Below are 23,194 nucleotides of genomic sequence, written 5' to 3' on the forward strand. Positions count from 1 at the left end.
GGTTGCCACAGCGAATCAGCTTTTACTCATTCATAAAATCTGGAATGAAATAAAAGTATTTTTTTCTGTCTCAACATTTTTTGGTGCGATTACTTGTCTTTGATCATGCTAATATCCATGTACGGCTGGATAGCGCCGATATTGCTCGTCATTTTTGTTGCACCGGTGATGTTAGGTTGGGGTTGTGAGGAGCTGGATGGTAGCGGGAAAGATTGTTGGGAAGTAGGGTGGGCTTACACAGAGGTTCATTTCTAAAGAACTTCTGCCACTCTACAGAAACTATGTCCTAGAATACGACACAGGTTTTTGATTTTGGCTAAACACAGCATGATCACAACTAACAGACCACTGGGAACGCTGACACTTGATGAAAAGATGACTGGAGTGGGACTTGAAGCTTTGTAAGGATTTCTATGCTTAAACTTAAGTTGCAACATCTCGAAATTTTATGCACTTAAGTTCTTTGGGCTGTTGAATTTTTATTTTTTTTGTTTTCACCAATGTGCCTCCATTTGTGTCTGTAGAAGTGAAACATTTCACCAGTTCATGTTAATGACTAAGTGACCGTGGTTCTTCATCTAGTTTTTGATGTGGAATGCATAAACAGTTTATTTAAAAAAAGCACTTTAATTATCTTTTAAAACCATCTGGAACTATTTTCACACAGGATCTGAAATCTCAAAGAGACAAAAAAAAAAAAAAAAAACTGTTTCCTTCTGATATTGGCATTTCTACAGTGAATAGCTGGTGGCAGCATTAGATGCCTGGCGTGGCTGGGATGCTCAGCTTCAGTCCTAGAGCAGACCGAGGCGGTCCAGCAGAATTTCCGCACCCTCTGGCGACAGTCTGTCAAGCAGCTGCAGGTAGAAGTGCCATTTGAGGAAAAAAAAAAAAAGAACCCACCCAGAGCTCCCTCCTCTCAGTACAACACCACACTCACAAGTGGTTTGACACAAGCTGCGGTTACATGTGCAAATTGTCTTTGATCGGATCAAAGATCAGATTAGAATTGAACTGTTTACATGGGTCCAGAAAACATTCAACTGTCTATAACAAACGTTTACATACGCCACACTTACGATCAGAATAAATCATTTTGACATGCACAGAACGTTTGAAAATAACAGAAACGGCTGTAGAAGAAAGGGCGAGTTCCGTTGTAAACAAAGTTGCAGCATAGAGCGAGACGATCATCTAAATGTGCTTTTACTGTTATGATTATTGTTAAGGCCCTCTTCGCTCAGTTTTCTAAATATGTGCGGCCAGTGCTTTATTCTTGGCCGAATGGACCCAGAAGAAGGGTCTGGATTAGGCTAATATGTGCCGACAACAACATTTAGCCGTGGATGAACTCAAAATGTGTGGTCAATGCAGCTATGTGTATCGTATGTGCACCTAAATATATGGGAATATAATCAGCCTTTATTTTTGTCTGGACACGATAAGTAACATAAATCACGACTGTTTACATGGTTTCTCAGGACTGTGAGGAGCGACATATCCGCACTGAAAAGCTCCGTCCCAAAGGCGCTCCTCTGCTCGGAGACACCGTTCTCCCAGGAGACAAAGTTCTGAGTCCAGCAGCTCGCTGATGCAAAGCAGCCCGACAGACGGTGGTCCGAGGCCTCCTCTGGAGGGCACACTGTAACAAAGCACCCTGCCCTGCCAGCAAACACCAAGCTACAAGTCCGGCTGCTCTACTTAAAGACATGGTTCGCTTGCGTAGCAGCCAGCCGGTCCTGTTCGCGCTCCAAAGCCTTCTCTGGAGCGCCACACTGTCTATATGCATGACGTACAACCAGCGCAGTAATGACCCACAATTGGAATAAACTGTTTGTACGCACCACGGATCAACAATCGGCGTAACCCACCAATCTCCATCAGAAGGAAATTTTGATCCGAACTACTCTGATCTGATTCCGAATGGCGTGTTTACATAACATTTTTATTCTGATCAGTCATTTATTTCAATGTATTTTGTCCATGTAACCACAGCTAATGACATGAATGGCCAGTTCACATGGTGAAAAAAAACAAAGATATACTTTCTAAATTAAATGTTAGAGACAACAGGTCTGTCTGATGCCTCACAGCAGAATTAAGTCTTGAGAAACAAAATAATTTATATTAAACAAACCACTGATCCTCTGAACTCCTCTGATCTGTTTTGTTTCATTGAACTTCATTCTAACAGACCCCATGAGACGCTACACATAGAGGAAGTGAAGATCCTGAATGCGTTTAGAGCAGCATTAAGGAGGACCCATAAGACAACAAGTCTTTGGACCTTACAGAAGCATGTTAGAGGATTTTTTTAATTCACTGAGTTGTGTGAATGGGTGAGGTTTGAATTTCAAAGTCACTGAGAAAGTGAGGCTTACCTCTCCAGGAGAGGTGAGACTGAGGAAGGCTGGATAAGTAGTTCGTTGTATTTAGTTTTTTTTTTTTTTTTTACACAATCATAAAAGGGACAACCAAAGACAGAGCTGTGCTCCAACAGTCACAGGTGAATCAGAATCAGTCTTGTCCAGAACAGGAAGATGATTACACAATGTCAGGCATAGAGAGCCTGGTTTCAAAGGAGACGAGACTCACAGGGACGACAGATGCCTTTCCGACCAGCTTCACCACCTCTCCCCCATCCATCCCTGAAGCTTTTTTCTTTGATTTGTCAATACAATATTTGATTCTTTCCTGCAAATAGCTGTTTGTACATCCCTTTGAACTTTACAGTACAATACACTATAGTGCACAACAGGGTTCCTGAGCCTACCCCGAGGCTCAGGGTGAAGGGTGAGCACATCGGCCTCACAGTGCTGCTTAAATTTGATGTCACTACTGGGCCTGACATTCACAGTTCTGATGTCTGGCTGCTCTCCTGTAGCAACCAGACCATCTGCAGAGACGAGAGGGATTTCTTTGTGCTTCAGTCTTGTCCTGGGTCTTTAACAGGGCCGCCATCCAGGTAGATCTTCAGGGCCTTCTCTTTACGTGGAGAGTAGCTGACACGGTATCCGGTCTTGAGGAGGCGGCTGCTCTCCTTCTTCATCAGCTCATTACGCTCATCCTCGGACAACTCAAGAGTTTCCTCTGTGCTATCCCTGTGCAAAAAGGATAACAGTGATGTTTATGTTCTAAAATATTCGTAGATTATTTTAGGTTATGAGGAACTACAAACAATGAAAAAACTCATTATGAACATTAAAAAATGCAGAATGTATTATTTCTTCTTTTCGGCTTCCCTTTACCTGTAAAAGACCACAGCTCCATCATCACAGATGTAAAGAGGCCACACATTAAGTGTTGACACCTTAGGATTCCAGTCTAAATCCTGATGGATCTCCAACACAGATATATCACATGGAAAAGTTCCCCTGCCCTGCAGAGGAATACAGGAACACCATCAGTAGATCAATAAAAAAAAGAAGTCAATTTGAGAGAGGAAAAGCTAAATACCTTTGCAAACTCCAGATTTTCCAAAGGAATGCCACTGATTTCACTGAGCTACAACCAAAAAAAAGTAACGGATTACAACAAGAATAAAGTGTGGTAAACTGGCAAAAATCAACTAAAGATGAACCATATGGTCCCCCAAAACAGTGTGTGTTTGTACTGAAATACAAACATATCTCACTTTAATTCTTTTTTATGTAACAACAGTTACTGAGATAAAGTTTTTCATGTAATTAAATTCTTGGTTAAGATGCTATTTTTTTGGGTTTTGAGAAAAGGAGCTCATAACGCCGTCAACAGGATTCTTTGTTGGTCAAAAGAAGTTACCGTAGTTCCTTAAGAAACTCTAAACTTCCACACAACACCTGACAAATGGAGACCAAAAGGAATATTTCTAAAGACATTGTCTTGAAAAAGAAATACCTTCTCTTTGAGTTCCTCGACACTGCTGCTCTCCAGAATCACCTCCTGGAAAGGCCCGAGCTTCATCGTAGAGGGGCTCCACCGCCGGGTCAGAACAGCCAGCTGTGACATTGACTTCATTTTCTCTGGTTCTGGAAGAGAAGAGCGTGGGTCAACTATTAGTATTGGAACGCAAACTTCTGCCTTCTAAAAAGATGTTTTGGTTGGGAACATTTGCTTAGTACTTATCAGATTACGATAGCACAAAAGGACAAAGATTAAAGAAATAATCATCAATATTTTTAGGAGTACACTTCTGTAGAGCTTTTTTTTTTAACCATCTTTCAATGCCCCAAAGCTCTTTACAATCAGTCTATTCACACACACTTAAACACTGAAAACACAAAAGCACACAATACCATTAAGGACTTCCAAGAAGACCTCCCAGTTGGAGGAAATGCTGATGTCCTCCTCATAGACGTGGTAATCCAAAAACACAGTGCCTGGATTCTTCCATGTCTTTTTCCTGAGACGAACCCTACAAACACACACATATAATACATAGTGACGTGCAAGATCACATTCTCCCTGTAAGAAGAGCTTAGTAAATCCCTTTGACTGGTGCCTAATCTCACCTGTCAATGCTGAGGTCAAGCCTGCACTGCTCTTTCAACTGAGGCAGCAGCTCTTCTTTGGACTGTCTGACAGTCATGCCTTTGGCAAACACCGTGTCCAAAAGGAACTTGCAGGGCTGAGGAAATGGAAAGAATGGAATTGAATGTTTTTAACAAATGTTCTTCAGATCATGATATAAACTCTACAACTCATCTGTAGCTTCTGTGAACATTAGAAGCTAAAAAAACATACACAGAGTACAAAAGGTGAACAGAAACAACAGCTGCAGCAGCATCACAGAGGAGCAGGTGAGGGGCGGGGCACCAAGGACCCTCCGTTATGGATGAATGGATGGTAGATATACATTCAATATTCAGTATTTAACATCTTTAAAACTGAAGCTTTGGTTTTCAATCACAGACAGTTAAATACATAAATCCAGTTGTAATTAACAATTCGATAACTGCAAGGAACATGATGATACCAGGTAACTCATAAGTCTCACCTCTGGTTCATTCACAAGCAGCTGGTAGACTTTAACTCTGTATTCACCCTTTTTAAGAGCTCTTCCAAGTCGAATGGTTATCTACAAAAAAATCCAACAACAATAAAATATGAAACTTTTGCTTCACGTCTAGATACAAATGCTTCAAATGAATACATCTTGAACTGCTTGTCCAGACCTTGTTGTCGTCAGAGAAAGATGAGAGTGTTTCGTTGAGCCGCACACTCTCAAACTCCTGGTTGTTGGCATACACACGAAAGACCTTGAACTGGGTAGAGGGAACGCCAACGTAGGGTTCCAGGTTCTGTTTGAAGGCTGCCAATGTTATCCTCTTGTCCACATAAACCACTAAACCTGAAGCAAGATGAATGAACCAACAATCGAATGGGGAAAAAGAAGAAAAAAGACTTTTAATTTCAAACATCCATCATAATTTGCATTTTTAAAGATGAAAGAATTGGGAAATGTTGGAGAACTTTTACATTTTTGTGTTTCCCACGAAGCGTCATCCTGTGAGTAAGGCTCTGCTCTGAAGTACAGATACTTAAATTCTGTCTTGCTCTTTCCGTTGTCGTCGTATTCACTGTCTGTTCCAGAGTCTTCCTCGGCGGTGTCCCACGTCTCTTTTTTGCCCTCGTGGGCTTTGGAGCGTCGGCTGCTGGTGATGCTGTGTGAATCCAGGCCATTGGCCAGCTGGATGGGGCCGCTGTCTGCGTTACACAGGGTGTCGCTACTGTGGCTGGAACTCAGAATATCACTGTCCACTGAGCTGGTGCTGCGGTCGTTGTTAACCTCCGAGTCTGATCGCTCTTCGCAGGCAAACTGGTTCTCGTTATCAGAGGAGGCGCCGCCGCTGCCCCCTGGTGTAGCCCTGATCCTGTTTTCTAATTCTCTGTTGTCTGCAGCGACGCAGAGGGAGGAGTTTGAGTCAGCGTCTTGAGTTGGGGATTCAATATGTTCAAAGTCACTGGTGTCAGAGCTTTTCTGGCTGTCGCTGGTGCTGGAGCCCTGCTGCTGCTGCTGCAGCGAGAGATTCTTCAACTTTTCTGTGCTCTCTTCGAGGATGGCCTCAACAGATTTCCTGTTGCCCTGTGACCCCTCAAAGGCCCCATCAGAGTCCTCTCCTCCTTTCTGGCAAAGAGGTCTGATGGCCAGGGTACCAGGAGACTGCTCAGGCAGCAGGACTAACAGACGGATTGTGTTTCCGTGACGATCCAACAGTTTCCACAACAATGAGTCAGTAAATGGAACCTGATGATCAGTCAGCTCGGAGCTCTCCACAAAAACCTGACGGAATTAAAACAAAGAATCAAACTCGATGCTCCAATAAAACATTTCATTCATATTTAAGGGTATATTTATTAAAACTATGAGTGTAAAAAACAATAGCTGTGGTTAAAACTAAATGTAAAAACCTTGTTACTCCTGAAGAATCCCTCAGCTTTGAGGGTTTTGTTTGGAACATAAAGGAGTCTTAGGTCATTGTAACAGCGCTCCAAGACCACTCGCATCGTTTCTGCAGGCAGTCCTGTAGCCTATAAAAAAAAACAACAACAACTCAGATTTGACTCAAAATTCAAAACCGCTAAAAACAAATTCGGTTATTATTCACAGTTTTCATGAGAGCAAAAAATAACCAAACCTGATCAATAAGCTGTTTAAATTCTGTGATTGACTGGTTCAAGTATGCTCGGACACTGATTGGAGGCGCGATGGTCTCACTCTTCAGATCCACCACATGAACCTTCACCATCACTTCTGCAGACAGATCAGAAACACAAAGAGAAACAAACACATGGAGTTATTTTTTGCAGACTTTAGTTACAGTTGTCCCAAAGTAACTTTTTTTTTTTTTTTACACTCCTGTTTTACATGTCAACAGTAGAAAAAGTAGAGGAGCGCTGACCTCCAGGTTTGTAAGGCTGGAAAACTTGCTCTGGTCTCCGGGTCTCCAGCAGCAAGTCGAACATGTACGAAGACTTTACACCTCCGAGGAGAATTCCCATCGTAGTGTCTTCCTCACCTTCGTACGATCGCTCCAGGTACTCATGAAACTCATCGTACTTCACCAAGCGACAGCAGTCCAGAGGGACAACACCTTCCAGCTCCATTAGCTAAAGTACACAAGAAGTTTTATTTGATGCACCAATAAGATTTAAAAAAAACTAAAACAGTGAAAAGCCAACAAACCTTGTAGGCCATTTCTGTTGCTTCTCTGAGAGTTTTGTCCTTGTGAACTTCCAACTTGCTCTCTATCATCATCTTCACAGGATGCACGCAGAAAAGTTTGATCTAAAGCAGAAAAGAAAAATCTCAACAAAATCCAAAGAATGTCCAAAAGTAAAACTTTATTTCATTTGAATGGTGTCACGGTTTAAAGAAACACACTTCTAACCCCCAAAGTGGGATATAAGGGCACAAAACATGATAAGTTTGCTAAATCTTCTCTGCCAACTTTAACTGTTTCTGTATTCTGATCAGGGGGTTGTCTAATGCTAGATGGTGAGAGTACAAAATAAAATTAAAACAAGGTAATTGTAGACCAAAAGTATTGGTACTTTGACATTTACTAAATCCAGTCAGGCAGGATTTTTTTCATTTTTTATTTCCAAGCTTAAAGGTACCTTGCATGTGTTGCGCTCGATCTCCCTCTGGCGTTTCTCCTGCTCCTCAGACTCTTTCTCCTTCTGAACCAAGCTCTTTATGTGATTTGGGAAGTCTTCTACAGCTAGAAACTCTGCAAGCAGAAATGTAAACGTTGAATTTACTGGTAAAAGGCAAACGAAGTACAAACCTTTACTGCAATAATCTTGAGATTTTCAAAGGACATTAAGGTTCACAAACACATGACAGCAGAAAACATCAGCATGTTTGCAGCTTAAACCAGGACTTTTACTTGTAGATAAAACTTACTTGAATTTCTTGAAGGATCTTTCAACCTATAAATCAGCATGTATGCATTTGTGGAGCTGTAGGGAAGGAAAATAAGACTTTACTTCTGCTTGGAGCAAAAAGAACTGAAAAACCTGATTAGAGGGAGAAGGATGGGACTTTTTACCTTGCAAAGGCACTGGAATAGTAACCTCTGCTCCCTGAGGATCCACCATAAGTTTTCCTGATATCATCTTGTGTAATCTGTCCAAATTATTCAAAAGTTAAAAACAGAAATGCTTTTTTTCTTTTTGTTTTTAATGAAAGTGAGTCCCATTTTGTATTTAAAAGTCGTTGGTGCTTACCTTGCTAACATGCTGATCGTTGAAACTGTACCACTGGCCGTCACTGAAAGATTTGATGCAGGCGTAGTAGTGGCCACCTGCAGCACTCCCCGAATGGACCATGACTGAGAACAGCTCAAAGGTCAGCAAGCTCTAAGAGTGAATACAGTAACATTTTTTTAAGATACAATATATGCACAGCAGGCATAAAACCAAAATCATCTAATCATTAACATTTTAGAGGATGAACTTGAATAGTTTCTAACATTTTAAAAAAGCTTTTGATTTTTAGAGTTATAAACTCTTTGTCTCAGAGTAAGACGTGGCCAAAATAGCAGCAAAATACAATAAAGAAGAACTATTCTCTCGGCACAACTACAACCAGATGGAGACTTTTCAAGGTTCAGGAGCATTAAAAGTCGTTCGGATAACTTAAAATATCTTATCTATATAAGTGGGGAGGTCAAGAGTTACCTTTGGCTTAAAAGCCCTCTCTGTACTGCTGGTGCTGTCCAAGCAGATGCCCTCATCCACGCAGTCATCAGTGGAGAAATCGTTGCTCATTTGGTCACTGTGACAACTGCCTTCATTCTCGGCTCCACTATCAGTGCAGCTCTCTGTCTGTGGTGACTTCTGGAGGAAGGCCGTTCCAAAAGTGGAAAAGGAATAAAAGAAATCACAATGGTTAAAAAAAAAAAAAAAAGACTGCTGTCAGTTACAATTCATGAGCTGACCTAACGAGATGCAAAGGCCCAAGCAGAATGCTCCGTCAGATAAGCCAGAGCCTGAGGCTATATGTTCCAAGGCTTCAAAGGAACCATCAAAGCTGGCTATTTACACTCTAACAAACAAACAAAGCAGCATACTATCGAAGATTAGAGCATGACGTCAATTGCTGGACACTACAGCTGGAGGTCTGCCTCAGAAAAACCACTGAAATGCTCCATTGGACTGAAGCCCACTCATTGTCATGAGTGCTTTACCCAGGTCACAATAAAGCCAGATAAGCCACTATCCAATAACACAACTTTGACTTTGTACTGTACTTCTAGAAAAATACGTGTTTTCTAGAATTCTGCACAAGTATTATTATACAGCAACTACATTGACCAGGAATTAAAAAAATAAATAAAACACTACAGAAATGACATTTATGGTTAAAAAAGGGTGTCCAAGTTAATTTTGCTTTTAAAAAGTAATCCTTTCAATTTGTCAAATGCAAATTTATCAATCTAAACCTATCTAGATTTATCTGGAAAGCTTTCTGCTACTCAAATATAAGGCTTCTCTTTTTTTTCTTTTCTCCCACAGCATAACAAATGTTGAGGATACTAAATACTGACAAACGCTATTTTGATTTACCCAAATCATCTTTTAAGCTATTTTCAAAGTGTTCCCAGTGGTCTTTTAATTATGAAAATGAAAAAAAACGGTTTCATTTTCTAGGCCACAGTTTCGGCAGAGCGGCAGGAGTTCATTAGAAATTTGCCTGTGAGTTGAAGGTGGGACAGCTGCTGCAGAGCGACCCAGTACTTTCTACATCACAAATGAGCTCTTTCAAAAGACTTTTTTTTTCGTCTGCCCCTTATTTTACAACAATTTGAATAGAGAAATACTCAAAAATGCATTTCTAATCTCAATTTTTATTAGACATGTTATCCATCACCAGAAAAACGCCACAAGAACATGTTAAAAACCCATTTTTCATCGGAGTTGGTCTTTAAATGAAGATTATTCAAACTTAAACTGGTCTTTAACTCTTGCAATAAGCAAAATCTTATTTGATTACTATATTTACTGTGACTAAATGCTGCTCACGTGGAAATTACATCTAATTATTCCACATTGTGACATGTTAGTAAAACTAATTTCAAACTAAAACAAACAACAAAAAATCCCTGACTGGTGGCAGCTCTCACCTCATCTTCCACATCAATGAATGGACTCATGTCAAGCTCCTCAGGAAAAGTCATGCGATCATTAAGCTTGATGCGATGCATAGTGGTGTAGTCAAAGTCAAACCTTTTCAGCTGTAAAGTCAGCAGGTAGGGAAAGTGCAGAAACCTTAAACCCTGGGTAAATGGATGAAAGAATCGTGTCAGTTTATGACCAGAACCAAGTTATTATCAGAACACGATTCCCTTCAACTGTGCTCACCTTTCGTGCATCGCATTTCTTTTTACAGCGTTCACAAAAGTACTGGTTTGGCCCGTCCAGGGTTTCTGGCTGGATGAATGCTTGCAAAGCTTCCTCCTGTGGCAAGACAAGTATAATTTAGGATACAATTAAAGTCGAAACCAAATGGAAGAGAAACTCGAATGTCAAGAAAACAAAGACGCACCACACTGCCATATGCCTGGCTAGCTCCAAAGGGTCTGATCACAAGAGGGATGTCCAGGTACGTGTCAATTCTCCAGCTTTCGTAGCCACACTCCAAACACCGAACATAATCCTTCAGCTTCCCCTGGTACAGCTGGTTGATCAGATCAGCCTAATACATGGAAGCAAAATGACCAGGTCTCCGTATTAAAACCATGAGCAACCCAAACAGTAATTTCCTATCCTTTAATGTATGAAAGCAAAGTTTCTTTAGTGGAGAAAAACCAAGAAATTTCCATTGTGATAGTTTTTTTTAAATCCGTCTTGTCATGATCAAAAAAACTCCTTGATGCTTTAAACCCAAAGCCCATTATATAAGTGTGCTGCTCTAAAAAACTGCTAAAAAACTTATTTAAGAATGGAGCACTTAAAGATCCAAACAGCTTTTTTTGTTATTTTGCCTCTAGCTTTGCTGATAGTGCCTTGGCAAAGGAACCAAACCCCAAAAGAATGTGATTTACACTGTTCTTCTGTGTTGTTACAACCCCAGAGGTCTTCTAAAAAGAGACATTTACACAACTATGAAGTGTCATCATGTGTTTTCATTCAGGACAATGTTAAACAGAATGTACCCTTTTCAAAGACACATTTGAAATTACTTCTCTTAAATAAGCTCTGCCTTTAAGCAGAACTGTGGGTTGTGTGTATGTGGCCCACTAAGTGGGTCAGGCATACATGCAGTCTACATTTCTGCAATGTTTAGATGCATTTTGTGGGAGGAGCGTGCGACACTATAGAGATGCTTCACAGTTAGACCATGAAAGGTCTGTGATAACTCCATTCATTACATATGACATGAACACTGACAGGGTGGGTAAAGTAACCAGTCAACCTCTCTCAAAACACCATTCTACTTCGGAAACCTGCATCTTTAGGAGTGTTACTCCAACAGTTCCACACTGGTATTGGTGGTATACACCTGTATCCTATGCCTTATTGAGGCCAATAAAATATACTTTATCAAAGCTCATATGTCCACTTGACTGGACTTGCACTTTAAAATAAATCAAGGGTTGGCAGCAACCCCAAAACCCCAAAAGTTAGAGACTCATTACATGTTTTATATAAAATTTGTCGGATTGCTAAATTATTCAGTCAATTCTTTAGATCGCTTTATGTTATACAATTGTAAAGATATTGAAATTATTTCAATTGTAGTTTGTAAAGCTTTATTGGGAGCAGAGTGGTATAACTTTTGATCAAAATCTGTAAGTAAGGTCTATTTTATATACCGTAAATATTTTTATCAAATTTTATCTCACAAAAAATGCATAGGGCCAACATTTCAAATGTAATATCTCAAATAGTACTTGGACTACAGTCATGTAACTTAGTGAGCAATAACTAGAAATTTCTCCCCAAGCTCCCCTAAAGCCATCATGATTGTGCCACCATGTGGTCAGATGTGGTAATAAATGCGCTTATGCTTTAATCTCCAACGCAGTAAGTAATTTAGAAAAAAAATTTTTTTGAATGCTGGAAAAACTGTTTGAAAATAGGATCACCCACTTCCGCAGAACAAGATTTTTCGCAATTTAAGATTTTTCGTAAAACATGTCTTTAGGTCCCTATTCAATATATTTTCATCAACCTATTTGGACAACCCCAAATCCAATGTTTTCACTCATTTTGCGCAATTCTTGACAGTTGCTAATGAGAGGGGTGTGGTTCTCAAATTTGAAATGCTCCAAATCCTTATCAGATACTACTACGGAGTTTTAGGGCCACCAAAAAATAAAACTAATAAAAAAACTTGTAAATTTACAAGATCAAAGTAGAGGTGAGCATACAGTGCAGCAGCAAGTGAACGGCAGAACGCAGCAGAGCAGACCGACTAAACTTAGTTGAACAGGTCTGAGGAGGAGCAGCACTTTTTTTTGCCTTTTTTAACGTCCTAATGCTAATATAACAGACTACTTTCATTCATCTTTATTGTTTTTTGTTGAAACTGGACGTTTCATCTGGAGGAGGGGGCGTATGTAACACTGTTTACTTCCGCATTGGTGTTCAGATGACAGGTTCATGACGTAATGTGACAAATGAACGTCAGGGTGTGTGAATGAAAAGGAGAATAAAGGCTGCAGCGGTCCTCTACACCCAAACGTGTCTCTGGGCTCCTTATCATATGAAACTCCGCTTTACCGACACCGAACCCCGGAAAGCCGGAAAGCCGCTACACTGAAAATAATCAGATTTTGAGTCACCAAAAGGTCTCTTTGTTTTTTAAACCTATCCGGAAATAAAGCTTCAAAAAAGGCGTCTCATATTTCATCTTCAAGCTTGGCTCCGATAAACGGAAAACTTTTGTGTTTTTTCCTAGTCAATCTGACTTTTTCTCGTAAATTTACGAGAGTTTTAGACGTACATTTATGAGAAAGAAAGTCATAACTGTTAAATTACGAGATTTTAAGATTTTAAGTCGTAAATTTACGACTTAAAATCTCTTAATTTAACAGTTATGACATTCTTTCTCGTAAATATACGACTTAAAAGTCGTACTTTAAATTTTTTTTTTGTAAACTGGCCCTAAAACTCAAATTTGAAATAGGGTTTCCTCTTACAATGAATTATGAAAATCATTTGAATTATAAAAATGTTGCTATAGGTGGTGCTACAAATTATACTATTGTGTTTACACCTATATCTCAACAACCATTTCACCTTAATTAAAAACAAATCGACAAGTATGTTGTATGAGAGGTCTTGTATAATTTACTAGAAAAGAAGATTTTCTAGCTGTGGATAATCCATTGCATCTCCTAAATAAATGCTGATATCAACATTCAACCACAGATAGTTTGCAAAGCTCACTGGGAAGCTCCTTGGTTTGAAATTTAGTGCCTTTTGGTTTTATGGTTGATTTTAAGATTTTGTTTTTGCTATAGGAAATGAATGACAGTCAAATTTGAAGACCTTTATCGCAAATAAAAAGGAGCAATTACTTCAGAGCAATCTAACCGTGCTATATCAATTCTGGCTCTATTGCGCCACCAGGGGGTCATTTGTAGCACAAAAGTGTTTGGGTGTTAATCTCCCTGAGCAATAGTCGTATGAACAAGCTTCTATTCCCCTGTAATTAATTTGATAGTAAAAAAATAACAGATATGGCTCTGCCATCTCTAGGCTAACTAGATCGCAAAATACTTCTTTGAGTTCCTATGCCATATACTTTGACCGATCTTTGTATATTTCTGCACATAACCTATTTAGACTACAGCAAATCCAACGGTACCACCATTTTTGCACAATTCTATACCGTTTCTGTAGAACACGTGATGCAAATTAGACAGGAGTGGTTGTCAACTTTCGCAATATCAACATAATCTCACCAAATTTTAAAGACTCCTTCCTCAATTTAAGATTAGTTATCGCAATAAATTCTATAACAATACTTCCATAGGTGGCGCTACAATCTACTCCACTATGTTCCCTCTTATATCTCCAAAATTAATTGACCTACATGAATGAAACTTGACGTGCAGGTTGGACAGAAGGTCTTTAATAGCAACAGCTTAAAAATGTCTAAAAACAGCATTGCTTTCGGCATTCAGGCGCACTTTCATTAACCCTTGTGCTATCTTAGATGACCACACCCTCACTTTGATGTGTTCTCCCTACCACGACAAAGGTGGATAAAGGAGGAAAGATTTCATGTAATCCATGGACACCAGTGAAGATCACAAATCATTGAAGAAAAAAGGTTCAGCGCACTGTCTAGTGGGTCTAGATCACCCAACTCCCAATGTTAAAATGCCTGGGATAGCACAAGGGTTAAGGAATTCCACATCTAATTTATGTTGGAAAGGCTCAATGTTTCTGTTAGAACATCTTGCCGTTGCTTACCTGCTCTGTCTGCTTCCACTTCTGCTCTAAGGCATCGAACATGACCCTGCATAGCTCCTGAACATCGTGTTGCTGCCAAGCTAGAACAAAAATATAAATAAAGATGTAAAATAATAAAAAAGGCAGAAATAAATGTCATGAATGGCCTTGATGCAGAAGCGCATGCTAACGGGTCATGTGAGCTTAGTCACAGGAGAGGCTGGAACCTCACCCTCGCTGCTGTCCCAGCCAAAGCTCCGCGTTACGTCTGTGGTCTCGATTGCCCGCTTCTTACTTGTCTGGAGCAAAACGAATAGCCTTTGCAGCTGGTAGGGAATACTGGTGACAGGATCCTCCTCAGAATCCTCAAATTCCCAGCTGAAATTAAACTCATATTTATTTAAAGTTCATCCTTTAAGAGAGTTAAAAAGATGTCAATAATTTCTTACTTGTAGAGTGCATTTCTAAACTCGGGGGTCATGTAGAGTGTTTGCAGAAGGCTATTTAAATAACAAGTCATTGCTTGGTTAACCAAGCCAACATAACCTGAAAGAGAAGAAAGAAACATGTGGTGAAAGGTTGAATACCACAGTCACAGCAATAATCACATATTCAACAGGTGACAGCACCTGACCTGTATCTGATTTGCTGAGGATAGATGAGTATGAATACGATGGACTGCTGTAGTCACCACTGCCACATGCACTGCCATCTCTTGGTAGGGGACCAATAAATCGCTCCTGGGAACTGTCCTCCAGGCCACTGCTATCTGCCGCTCCAGACTCATCCTGTGCAGACAAAAATACTCTATAAAAATGTGCTCAACTTACAGGTAAACCTTCTGCAAATTCTCCAAAGATATTCATGTTTAAATTAGTTATAAAACCAAGTTTTTCTGTTGACATAAATCAGTCACCGATGCAATTTGAGGCTGTTCTCCGTCTCTATCCGTGAGCTGGAGGAAATTCCTCTTCCCGCCCGAATCAAATCCAGACTCTGAAAGCGACATCTCACTGTTATGTTCCAGTGGAGCCTTAAAGGAAGCAGACAGGAAAATGATCATAACTAAGATGAAAAAATATTCTTATTTTGTACAAATTCTACAAATTATAATTCTAAAACACATTTACAATCTTGCTGGGTTTATTTTGAATGGAAATGTCCTGTTTTTCAGTGTCCACAAGGAAAGACAAATTAAGTCAACAAGGGAGGAGAACTTTAGGGGCACGCAGACAAGTGTTGACGTGGAAACAAGCAGAAGCTTAATCCACTGACCTACTCAGTGAGATAACAACAGACACAGCACCTGGGCTTTGGATTGGGTCAGCAGCAGGATTAGTCTGTGCTCATTTGAGAAAAAGGAATATTATGCAGACACACAGCCAGAACAAGTTTACCACTCAAAGGGCATGGCAATTACGCACTGCTTACACTGTTTGTTTAGCTTCGTACAGGAGCCCTTTCCCTGCTTAGGCACATTTTCTTTCCACATCAAGGAGTGGCAGGCTTTCTGTCATCAATGCCATTCATGTACAGAGAAATAAATTACTTGTTGATTGCGTCAATTAAACACTTTACTATGGTTCAGATATAGCAGACCTGCCCTTATGTGTAGACCATGCAAAAATAAGGTGCGAGTTCAAGGTGAAGGAAGAAAAAACAAGGAGAAAAGAGTATCAACAAATAATATGATGTCTCGTTGGTGCACAGACCTTTGCCAATGTTTCTGAGAGTTTAGAACACGTGTCAAACTCAAGGCCTGCGGGCCAAATGCGGCCCAACATGTTATTTTATGTGGCCTGCAGAACACAAGAGTTTTTAATTTCTTAAATTAAAAAATAAAAATTGGTGTGTATTTATTCTTATCTTGGGGGATTCAGACTTGAAATATGAGATTGGGCAACTATACATTAGGACTTAAACACTGTCCATATAACTTAACCTGACAGAATCAAATGTAAAAGGATTCATGCTACAGTAACAAGCAAACATATGTTTTCTATAAAACTGTAATTGACACTTTAAAAAGTTATAATAAATAAATGAGTGATTTAACATGGAGTACCGTAGTTACATTTATTTTTCATCGCATTTAGTTACATGTATCAGTGATATCTGGCCCTTTGAAGACAACCACTATGCTGATGTGGCCCTCGGTGAAAATGAGTTTGACACCCCTGGTTTAGAAGTTCTTATATTAAGAACAATCCTGCAAAAAACTAAATAAAATATAAAAGAAATAAAAGAAAATATTGGTTTAAGAAACTTCCAACTTTTGCTAACATCATTCCATTCTGGAACAGCAGAAAGCTCTCAGCAGCTCCTGCTAAGAGTTTGTTTTTAGTAAAGTAAAGCCCATAGAAATGGACACAAAGCATAAGAGAACCTGCCTTCTATGTAACAACTTCCATCCCCAACAGGCTAAAGGTTTTCCGTCAAAGTATTTGACTCTTTGGTTACAGCATTTCTTTGGGTGTGAGCATAGTAACAAAGCTTAAACAGTAAGCTCCACACCCTGCTTTGTTCCAGGCCCTTTGCCAGACAGCCTGTGGGTACCTCCTTTGTCCAGTCTACACTGTTCTATATGAAGGTACTTTTTATATGTATTTTATATTCTATACCACTTCTATATCATCTCTGTGGAGTTACAGGGGAAAAGTATTAATCTGAATGGAGGATCTAACGGAGTGTGCAACTTTTTTATTGCATTTTCTTCAACCCCACAACATCCATCCCATAGATTCAACCAGGAAGTACCAGATGACTACAGGTAATATGACTACAGGAGGCTGGTTGCAAAAAGCAGCACATTCCTAATGACTCCCATGTTAAAAAGTCAGATTATAGACAAACTTAAGCACAGACTGGTTTCAAAAATGTTTACTACTTTATTTTCCATTGTGACAATGTTCATTCAGCTATTTTATCAGAGCTCAAATTTGTGCATTATTAGGGGCATCATTTGATAAATTATTCACCATGAAACAAACAATTCTGTTCAGTACCAGGTCCCACAGAAACAATGAACAGAATCCTCTATTTTCTGTCCATCAGTCTTCCCTTTGTTCTCAGTGTTCCCACCGTTTCAAAATGAACATGTTAGGAACTGGCTGCACATTTTATTCTTGTATCTTGCTGTCTGGTTTTAGCGTGGCTATCCTTGCCCGTCTCTCTATATACAGCCACTGATGCCAAAGAGTAAGTAACATAAATCCCCTGAACGCTCCTGCATTCAACCAGAGGCAGTTATTTTGTTATTGGTGTGATGGATTTCTCTTTCAGTCACCTACTTCACTCATAGGCATAGAAGGAGATGAATTAGGTTTACACTTAATTTGATATTAGCATGCAGGAACGAGCCACTTGCAATTAAATGTAATGCCATCTAATGATCAGTCGATATTCATACAAGGAAAATAAGAATGAAAAACAGATGTGCTAACTAGCAGGCCTTCATCTTGTGATCCGCCTGAAAATGTCTAAAGCGAAATAGCTGAAACGAGCACTACAGCCTGTTGCTTAAATATCGATTTCTACACAAATACACCTTTACTTCTATGTGGGTAGCACTGCTAAAATAACAGTGATACTTTTTATGAAACAATTTTATTCTACAATTCCATTCTATTTCACTAAGCATCTACTTATTTATTTTCATTTTTCAATCTAAAACAAATTTTGTTTAGTTATAGAAAACAGTTTTCCTACAACTAGTAGCTTAAATTATCTAGAAGTTGAACTTTGATCAGTAAAATAAAAATAATGACATTAAAAATCAACAGCAAAACTATTGGGGGTCTTTTCTGCGTGGAGTTTGCATGTGTGGGTTTTCTCCGGGGACTTCCTCCCACCGTCTAAAAACATGCTTCATAGGTTAACCGGCTACTCTAAATTGTCTCTTGATGTGAATGCGAGTGTTTATGGGTGTGATATCATGTGACATTGCGACAGACTGGTGACCTGTCCAGGATGTCCCCTGCCTTGGCCCATGAGTGCCAGAGTTGAGCACTGGCAGCCCCATGACACCGAAAGGGACAAAACGGGTTTAGAAGATGGATGGATGGAACAGTAAAAATGTCTTGTGATAGAAGACACTGCCCTGATCAATCATTCAATACCTGATGCTAGTTTAATTTAAGCCTAACAAATCAAGAGTAGTTTAAAGATTTGAAGTCTGTTTCACAAAACATCCAAGGAACGTAACAAACTCTGAAAATCAGTTGCCAAACAGCTTTTCTATAAAAGAACACAGTCATAATAGTTGGCCTACGTGACCCTACAAAATGGGAGACCACAAGAGCATTATTTTGCACCATCTGGCCCGCATTTATCCATGCTGTTTAGTAAAATGTATTTGCACTGTGTTCTAGTGTATTTTTATTTTTTCACATGTTTGTGTCATGGACAGAAACAACAGAATCCTTTTCTATTTTTTTTTCATTTAATTAGCTCATGAAAAATCCAGTCTCTCCTAATAGATAAAAACTCACAAAAAAATACTTGTTGTGAATTTCGCCATTTATATATTATCCACAACTGTTAAATCGATGTGGTGTTTTGTTGTGCAGAGGAATAAACGAAAGAAAGAAAAAACATTTATAGAAACAAAAATCCACTAACATCCTCATCATTGTTAATTCTCCAAAAATATTCAGCCATTAGAGTGACTTTTCTCACCATGTCCAGAACGTTTCCCCAGGCGAGGTCAAAAGTGCCTTTTATGTATCCAGCTTTGTGAGCGACGTCCTCGTAGAGTTTGGAGAGAGTGGTGGAAGCTGGCAAGTTGAGGGTCAGCCTCTCATTGACCGTCTTTGCACTGGTGGTGTCCTGAATGATGCACAGCACCCTGGGCTCCTCAGCTGCATTGTGGATCTGAAAATCAGGAGGACGTACATTCCTTTGATGTACTCATATATGATCCAGCATTTTGTTGAAAAAACAGCCAGTTAGTTGTTTAAAAGCTGTCTTTTAAATCCAATCGTCAGCTAATATACAATACAAAACTCAACCAATGTAGCAACACTTCATGCCTGTAATGACAATATGTTAGACTGAGTACAAAGCATCTGAATCTTTTTTAAAGTATGTAATTTGGAAAACTAATTACCCACAATAAGTTAAATATAATTAATGGCAAATTTTAAATAGATTTGCCATAAATTTTTGCCTATTATATTATATTGTGTTGTATTGTATTGTATTGTATTGTATTAATACACATATTTAATTTTAACTTGATTATCTTACAAGGAATACAAGAAATCTGGAAAACTTCACCAGCACTGTTCAGTTCCAGGTATTTATCTCTGAGTCACACTGGTTAAAGTTTTGGCTAAAGATGTTCTGGATGGATTTTACATCAGTGAATCGGATCAATCAAAATGAACCTATATCGACTATGAATCGTATAAGCAATCACAAATTATGATGTGAATCAAATTGTTGTTCAAAATGAATCATTACACCAGCCATTCACACAAACTAGTCAACTTAATTACCAACCACTGTGGTTTTCAGGGGTTAAAAGAATATTAAGACGCACACTTCAGTTGACACTTTACTAACAACCAGATAAGAAAACCGTGAGATGCTAAATCCAGAAGAAATAAAGTGTTAGAGGTCAAATCTCTAAAACTGAAAGCATGCCATGCAGCTGTTGATTCATGCTTTACTTCACAAACTGTTTGTTTTTCAGGTGGAACCTGAGTTTCAAGGGGAAAAAGCAGCTCATGTCAACATTTAAGTATGACATACTTCCGGGTGTATTGTTTATAAAAAAAAACAAAAAAACAATACACCCGTATAAGGTATACTTTGCATTGATCAAGAAATGGACACAAAAAAGTCCAAGAAAAGAAAAATAAATGAGATGGTACATGACTAAGTTTACTAAATAAAAAAGAAAGAAAAAAAGGCATTTTTTTAACTGTTATCTGTCTAATTAAAAGTAAAATATAATTGTTTTAACTGTAGACTTAATTTGATAAAACTAGTAGAGAGTGATTCTTCTAAATTAAGAACTATTTAAAGTGTTTAATGTCTTTATAATGGAACAGAAATTTCAGATATCTTCTACTTATTTCATATTAGAGAGTTCAGAATTTCTAAAGGATGGTTTATTTCAACAAGACCCAAAGGCCAATCATTTGTAATGTTCATTCCAAACAGATTGTAATCACAAGCTCCATGTATCTCAACATCCATGTTAGAAACTAGCACCTCTAATGACCTGAATGGGATCCTTCTTCAATTTTTGTTTGTTGGTAAACACAGGCATGTTTTTCATGCAACTTTTCAACACCAAGCTTAGTTGTACACTTCACCTGAGAGCGTCTCTTTATTTCATCAAAGATATTCTGGCTGCAACTCCAAAACACCCGCTAACAAAAAGTGCAAATGTGTAATTGTGTAAATTAAAACACCCACAACAAATGAAACACATAAATAAAGGTAACATTTAGAAAGTAATACTATCAAAAGTAAAAACAATCCAGGAACAGGAATCACTTTTGATCTGCCTCGTCTTTTTAACATCTTGAAAATTGAAATAAATATTGCAGTGAAAGAATTTTAATCTAGTTTTTGCCACCTCTTTGGGAGGTTTGTTATGTTGGCAAAATGTGACTGCCAGGTCTTATACAGAAGCTGCAGCTGACAACACACAAGTGTATTATGAGATTAAAGGTTATTTTTATCATGGATATAATCACAAGGTGCTAACATGAAGCCACATGTAACAAGAAAGACAGGCGGCATTTGTAGATCTAAGTAATAACTAATGAGGCAAACGCCTTTTTTTTTACTACTGTTCGATAAAAAGGAAAAGATTTCTATAGAGGAAAACACAACATCATTTTATATTATTAAAGCTGAACTGTAAACAATAGAATGAGAGGGGGATATGAAACTGTTAACTTTGAAAATATAAATTCAGATTATTAATTATTTAAACATTTCCCAAAAACCTTCCAATGAGGCAACATTGGCCTAAATGTTTTTTTTTTCATCCAAAAAAACAAGATTTTTATTTAAAGAAATACAATAAAAGTGTTGTAACCTTTTCTTCATCATTATTTTTGTAAGGCTTAAAACAGTGTGTTGATTTAGTGTTAAATGGGAAAAAAGCTCAGGTTTTTCTGTTTTTTTTCTTTCATTAAATATCCATCAATTTCCAGTCATTTTAAGTTGTTTAGCATTTCCACACAAAAACCAGCACAGTTGAATATATTCACACAAGAATGAATATATAACACAACATAATAAAATTGAATAAGAATTACATTGCCAAAATGATAGTCATGTTTGAATTGTAAGATATAAAAAATAATGTGCAGTGTAATTTGTTTACAAAAACATAATGTTATTCGTTGGGTAATATGATTTTAAAAGTGACTATCGCCTGGGTTAGAGCTGCATCATCATTAAGTCAAGTAAATCAAACTGCCATAATGGGTCGTACGTATACTTTATCATTGCATTGTTTGTAAGCTTGCTTCTATGTCTTATCAACGAAGACTAAATAAATAATGAGAGTTAATTAGTCCCGTTAAACATGAAATAACACGATTAAACATGGAAACAGGTGCTTTCATGAACATGTCGGTCAGCAAACAGACCATAAACGAGCAATCAACAGCAAAGTCCCTAAACCTAAACCTAGCTTTGTCGGATTTAATTTATCAAAATACCAGACATTTTTCATAAGTGACAGCATCATATTATTAGCAAAAGTTCTGTTAATATACTAAGCTTCTTGGTGAACAATTTACTTTTCTCAACATAATCATAAACTATAAAGACAGTCAGAATCAAAGTAAATAAATCCGTTTGAATTTAAAAAGTACGGCAATGCTTTGACTTTTTCGGACAGGTTACGTTATTGGGTTGCTATTGTTTCAGAAGTAAATTAAAAAATATATAAATGTTTGTTTTTAACCAATTATTGTCAGTTACAGTTGCAACTGACCAGATTAAAGACCTTAGCAAGTCAATCCTACAAGCTAACGTTATGCAAGTTTAGCTAACTAATGTTGACAAATATGAATTGCCTCTCGGTTTTTAAATCGCACAGTGTCAAGTGTCAAGATTTTACAATTTTAGAACATTTCTACTGCTAAGAACCTATACTGAGGACGACCCAACTAACCACACAACATATTTAAAATGAAGCAACCAAAACTCAATCTACTTCATCTATCTAAGCTAAAGCAAAACTAGCTGCTAATAGCAGCAGTTAGCCGTGTCATCATAGGCCGTTCAAGTCATTTTAAGCTAACTGTTAGCAGTTGAGTTGGCCACTACCCGACACACCAAGACCATAACTCCTAAAGTAGAGCAAAAGTTTAATTATTTGTGTGACCGGGGTGGCAAGGTGGCAGCTAGTACACAAACAGAACATCTCCGATCTAAACATGGTTTTGTATTAACCTCACCTCTTTGGGTACGAACTGGGTCTCCTCGCTAGGCACCATTTCCATTTGTACCGAGTTTTTAGAGCATCTATCCGGAGAAAGATGTCAGCGGATAAACTCTCCAGCAGTGCACACAAACATGGTTTGTTTTCAGTTTGTTGTCAATTTAGATGCTTGGACACAAAAATTCAACTTGTCAAAAGTTGCAAGCTTATCAAAGTGATCGCGACACTGTCAGCTTCACTGCCAGAGCGTGAACTGTCCTACTCCAACTGAAGAAAAATGGCCGGTCTGTTTCTCCGCGAGACTTCACCCCACTCGGAGGCTTTGACGTCACATCACATCCCAGAGCGTGCGTGATGGCGCTGACAGGAAGTAAACAGTCACTGATG

General features: G+C 38.5%; 1 protein-coding gene across 4 annotated transcripts; it reads right to left on the minus strand.

Moving 5' to 3' along the window:
- Positions 1–2,405: 2,405 nt before the first annotated feature.
- usp47 (ubiquitin specific peptidase 47) lies at positions 2,406–23,139 on the minus strand. 4 transcript variants are annotated; one of them, XM_023953477.2, is made up of 29 exons: positions 22,824–23,112; positions 20,715–20,771; positions 19,069–19,263; positions 15,308–15,424; positions 15,026–15,179; positions 14,841–14,937; positions 14,624–14,769; positions 14,413–14,492; positions 10,532–10,681; positions 10,348–10,443; positions 10,110–10,262; positions 8,665–8,820; positions 8,212–8,343; positions 8,034–8,110; positions 7,889–7,944; positions 7,600–7,712; positions 7,166–7,267; positions 6,882–7,089; positions 6,618–6,733; positions 6,391–6,510; positions 5,458–6,262; positions 5,154–5,329; positions 4,976–5,056; positions 4,491–4,606; positions 4,275–4,393; positions 3,877–4,007; positions 3,457–3,504; positions 3,249–3,379; positions 2,406–3,101 (listed from the first exon to the last, which is right to left on the minus strand). In XM_023953477.2, the coding sequence occupies exons 1-29, from the start codon at positions 22,866–22,868 to the stop codon at positions 2,927–2,929; spliced, it is 4,152 nt and encodes a 1,383-aa protein (XP_023809245.1). In that variant the 5' UTR covers positions 22,869–23,112; the 3' UTR covers positions 2,406–2,926. The 4 variants fall into 4 exon arrangements, with proteins under 4 accessions (XP_023809245.1, XP_023809244.1, XP_078800592.1 ...); XM_023953476.2 differs by having other exon boundaries at positions 8,665–8,823; XM_078944466.1 differs by lacking the exon at positions 20,715–20,771 and having other exon boundaries at positions 22,824–23,139.
- Positions 23,140–23,194: the final 55 nt, after the last annotated feature.

The sequence above is a fragment of the Oryzias latipes genome, chromosome 3 (assembly GCF_053564925.1).
Source record: "Oryzias latipes strain Hd-rR chromosome 3, Olatipes_Hd-rR_3.1".
NCBI lineage: Eukaryota > Metazoa > Chordata > Actinopteri > Beloniformes > Adrianichthyidae > Oryzias > Oryzias latipes.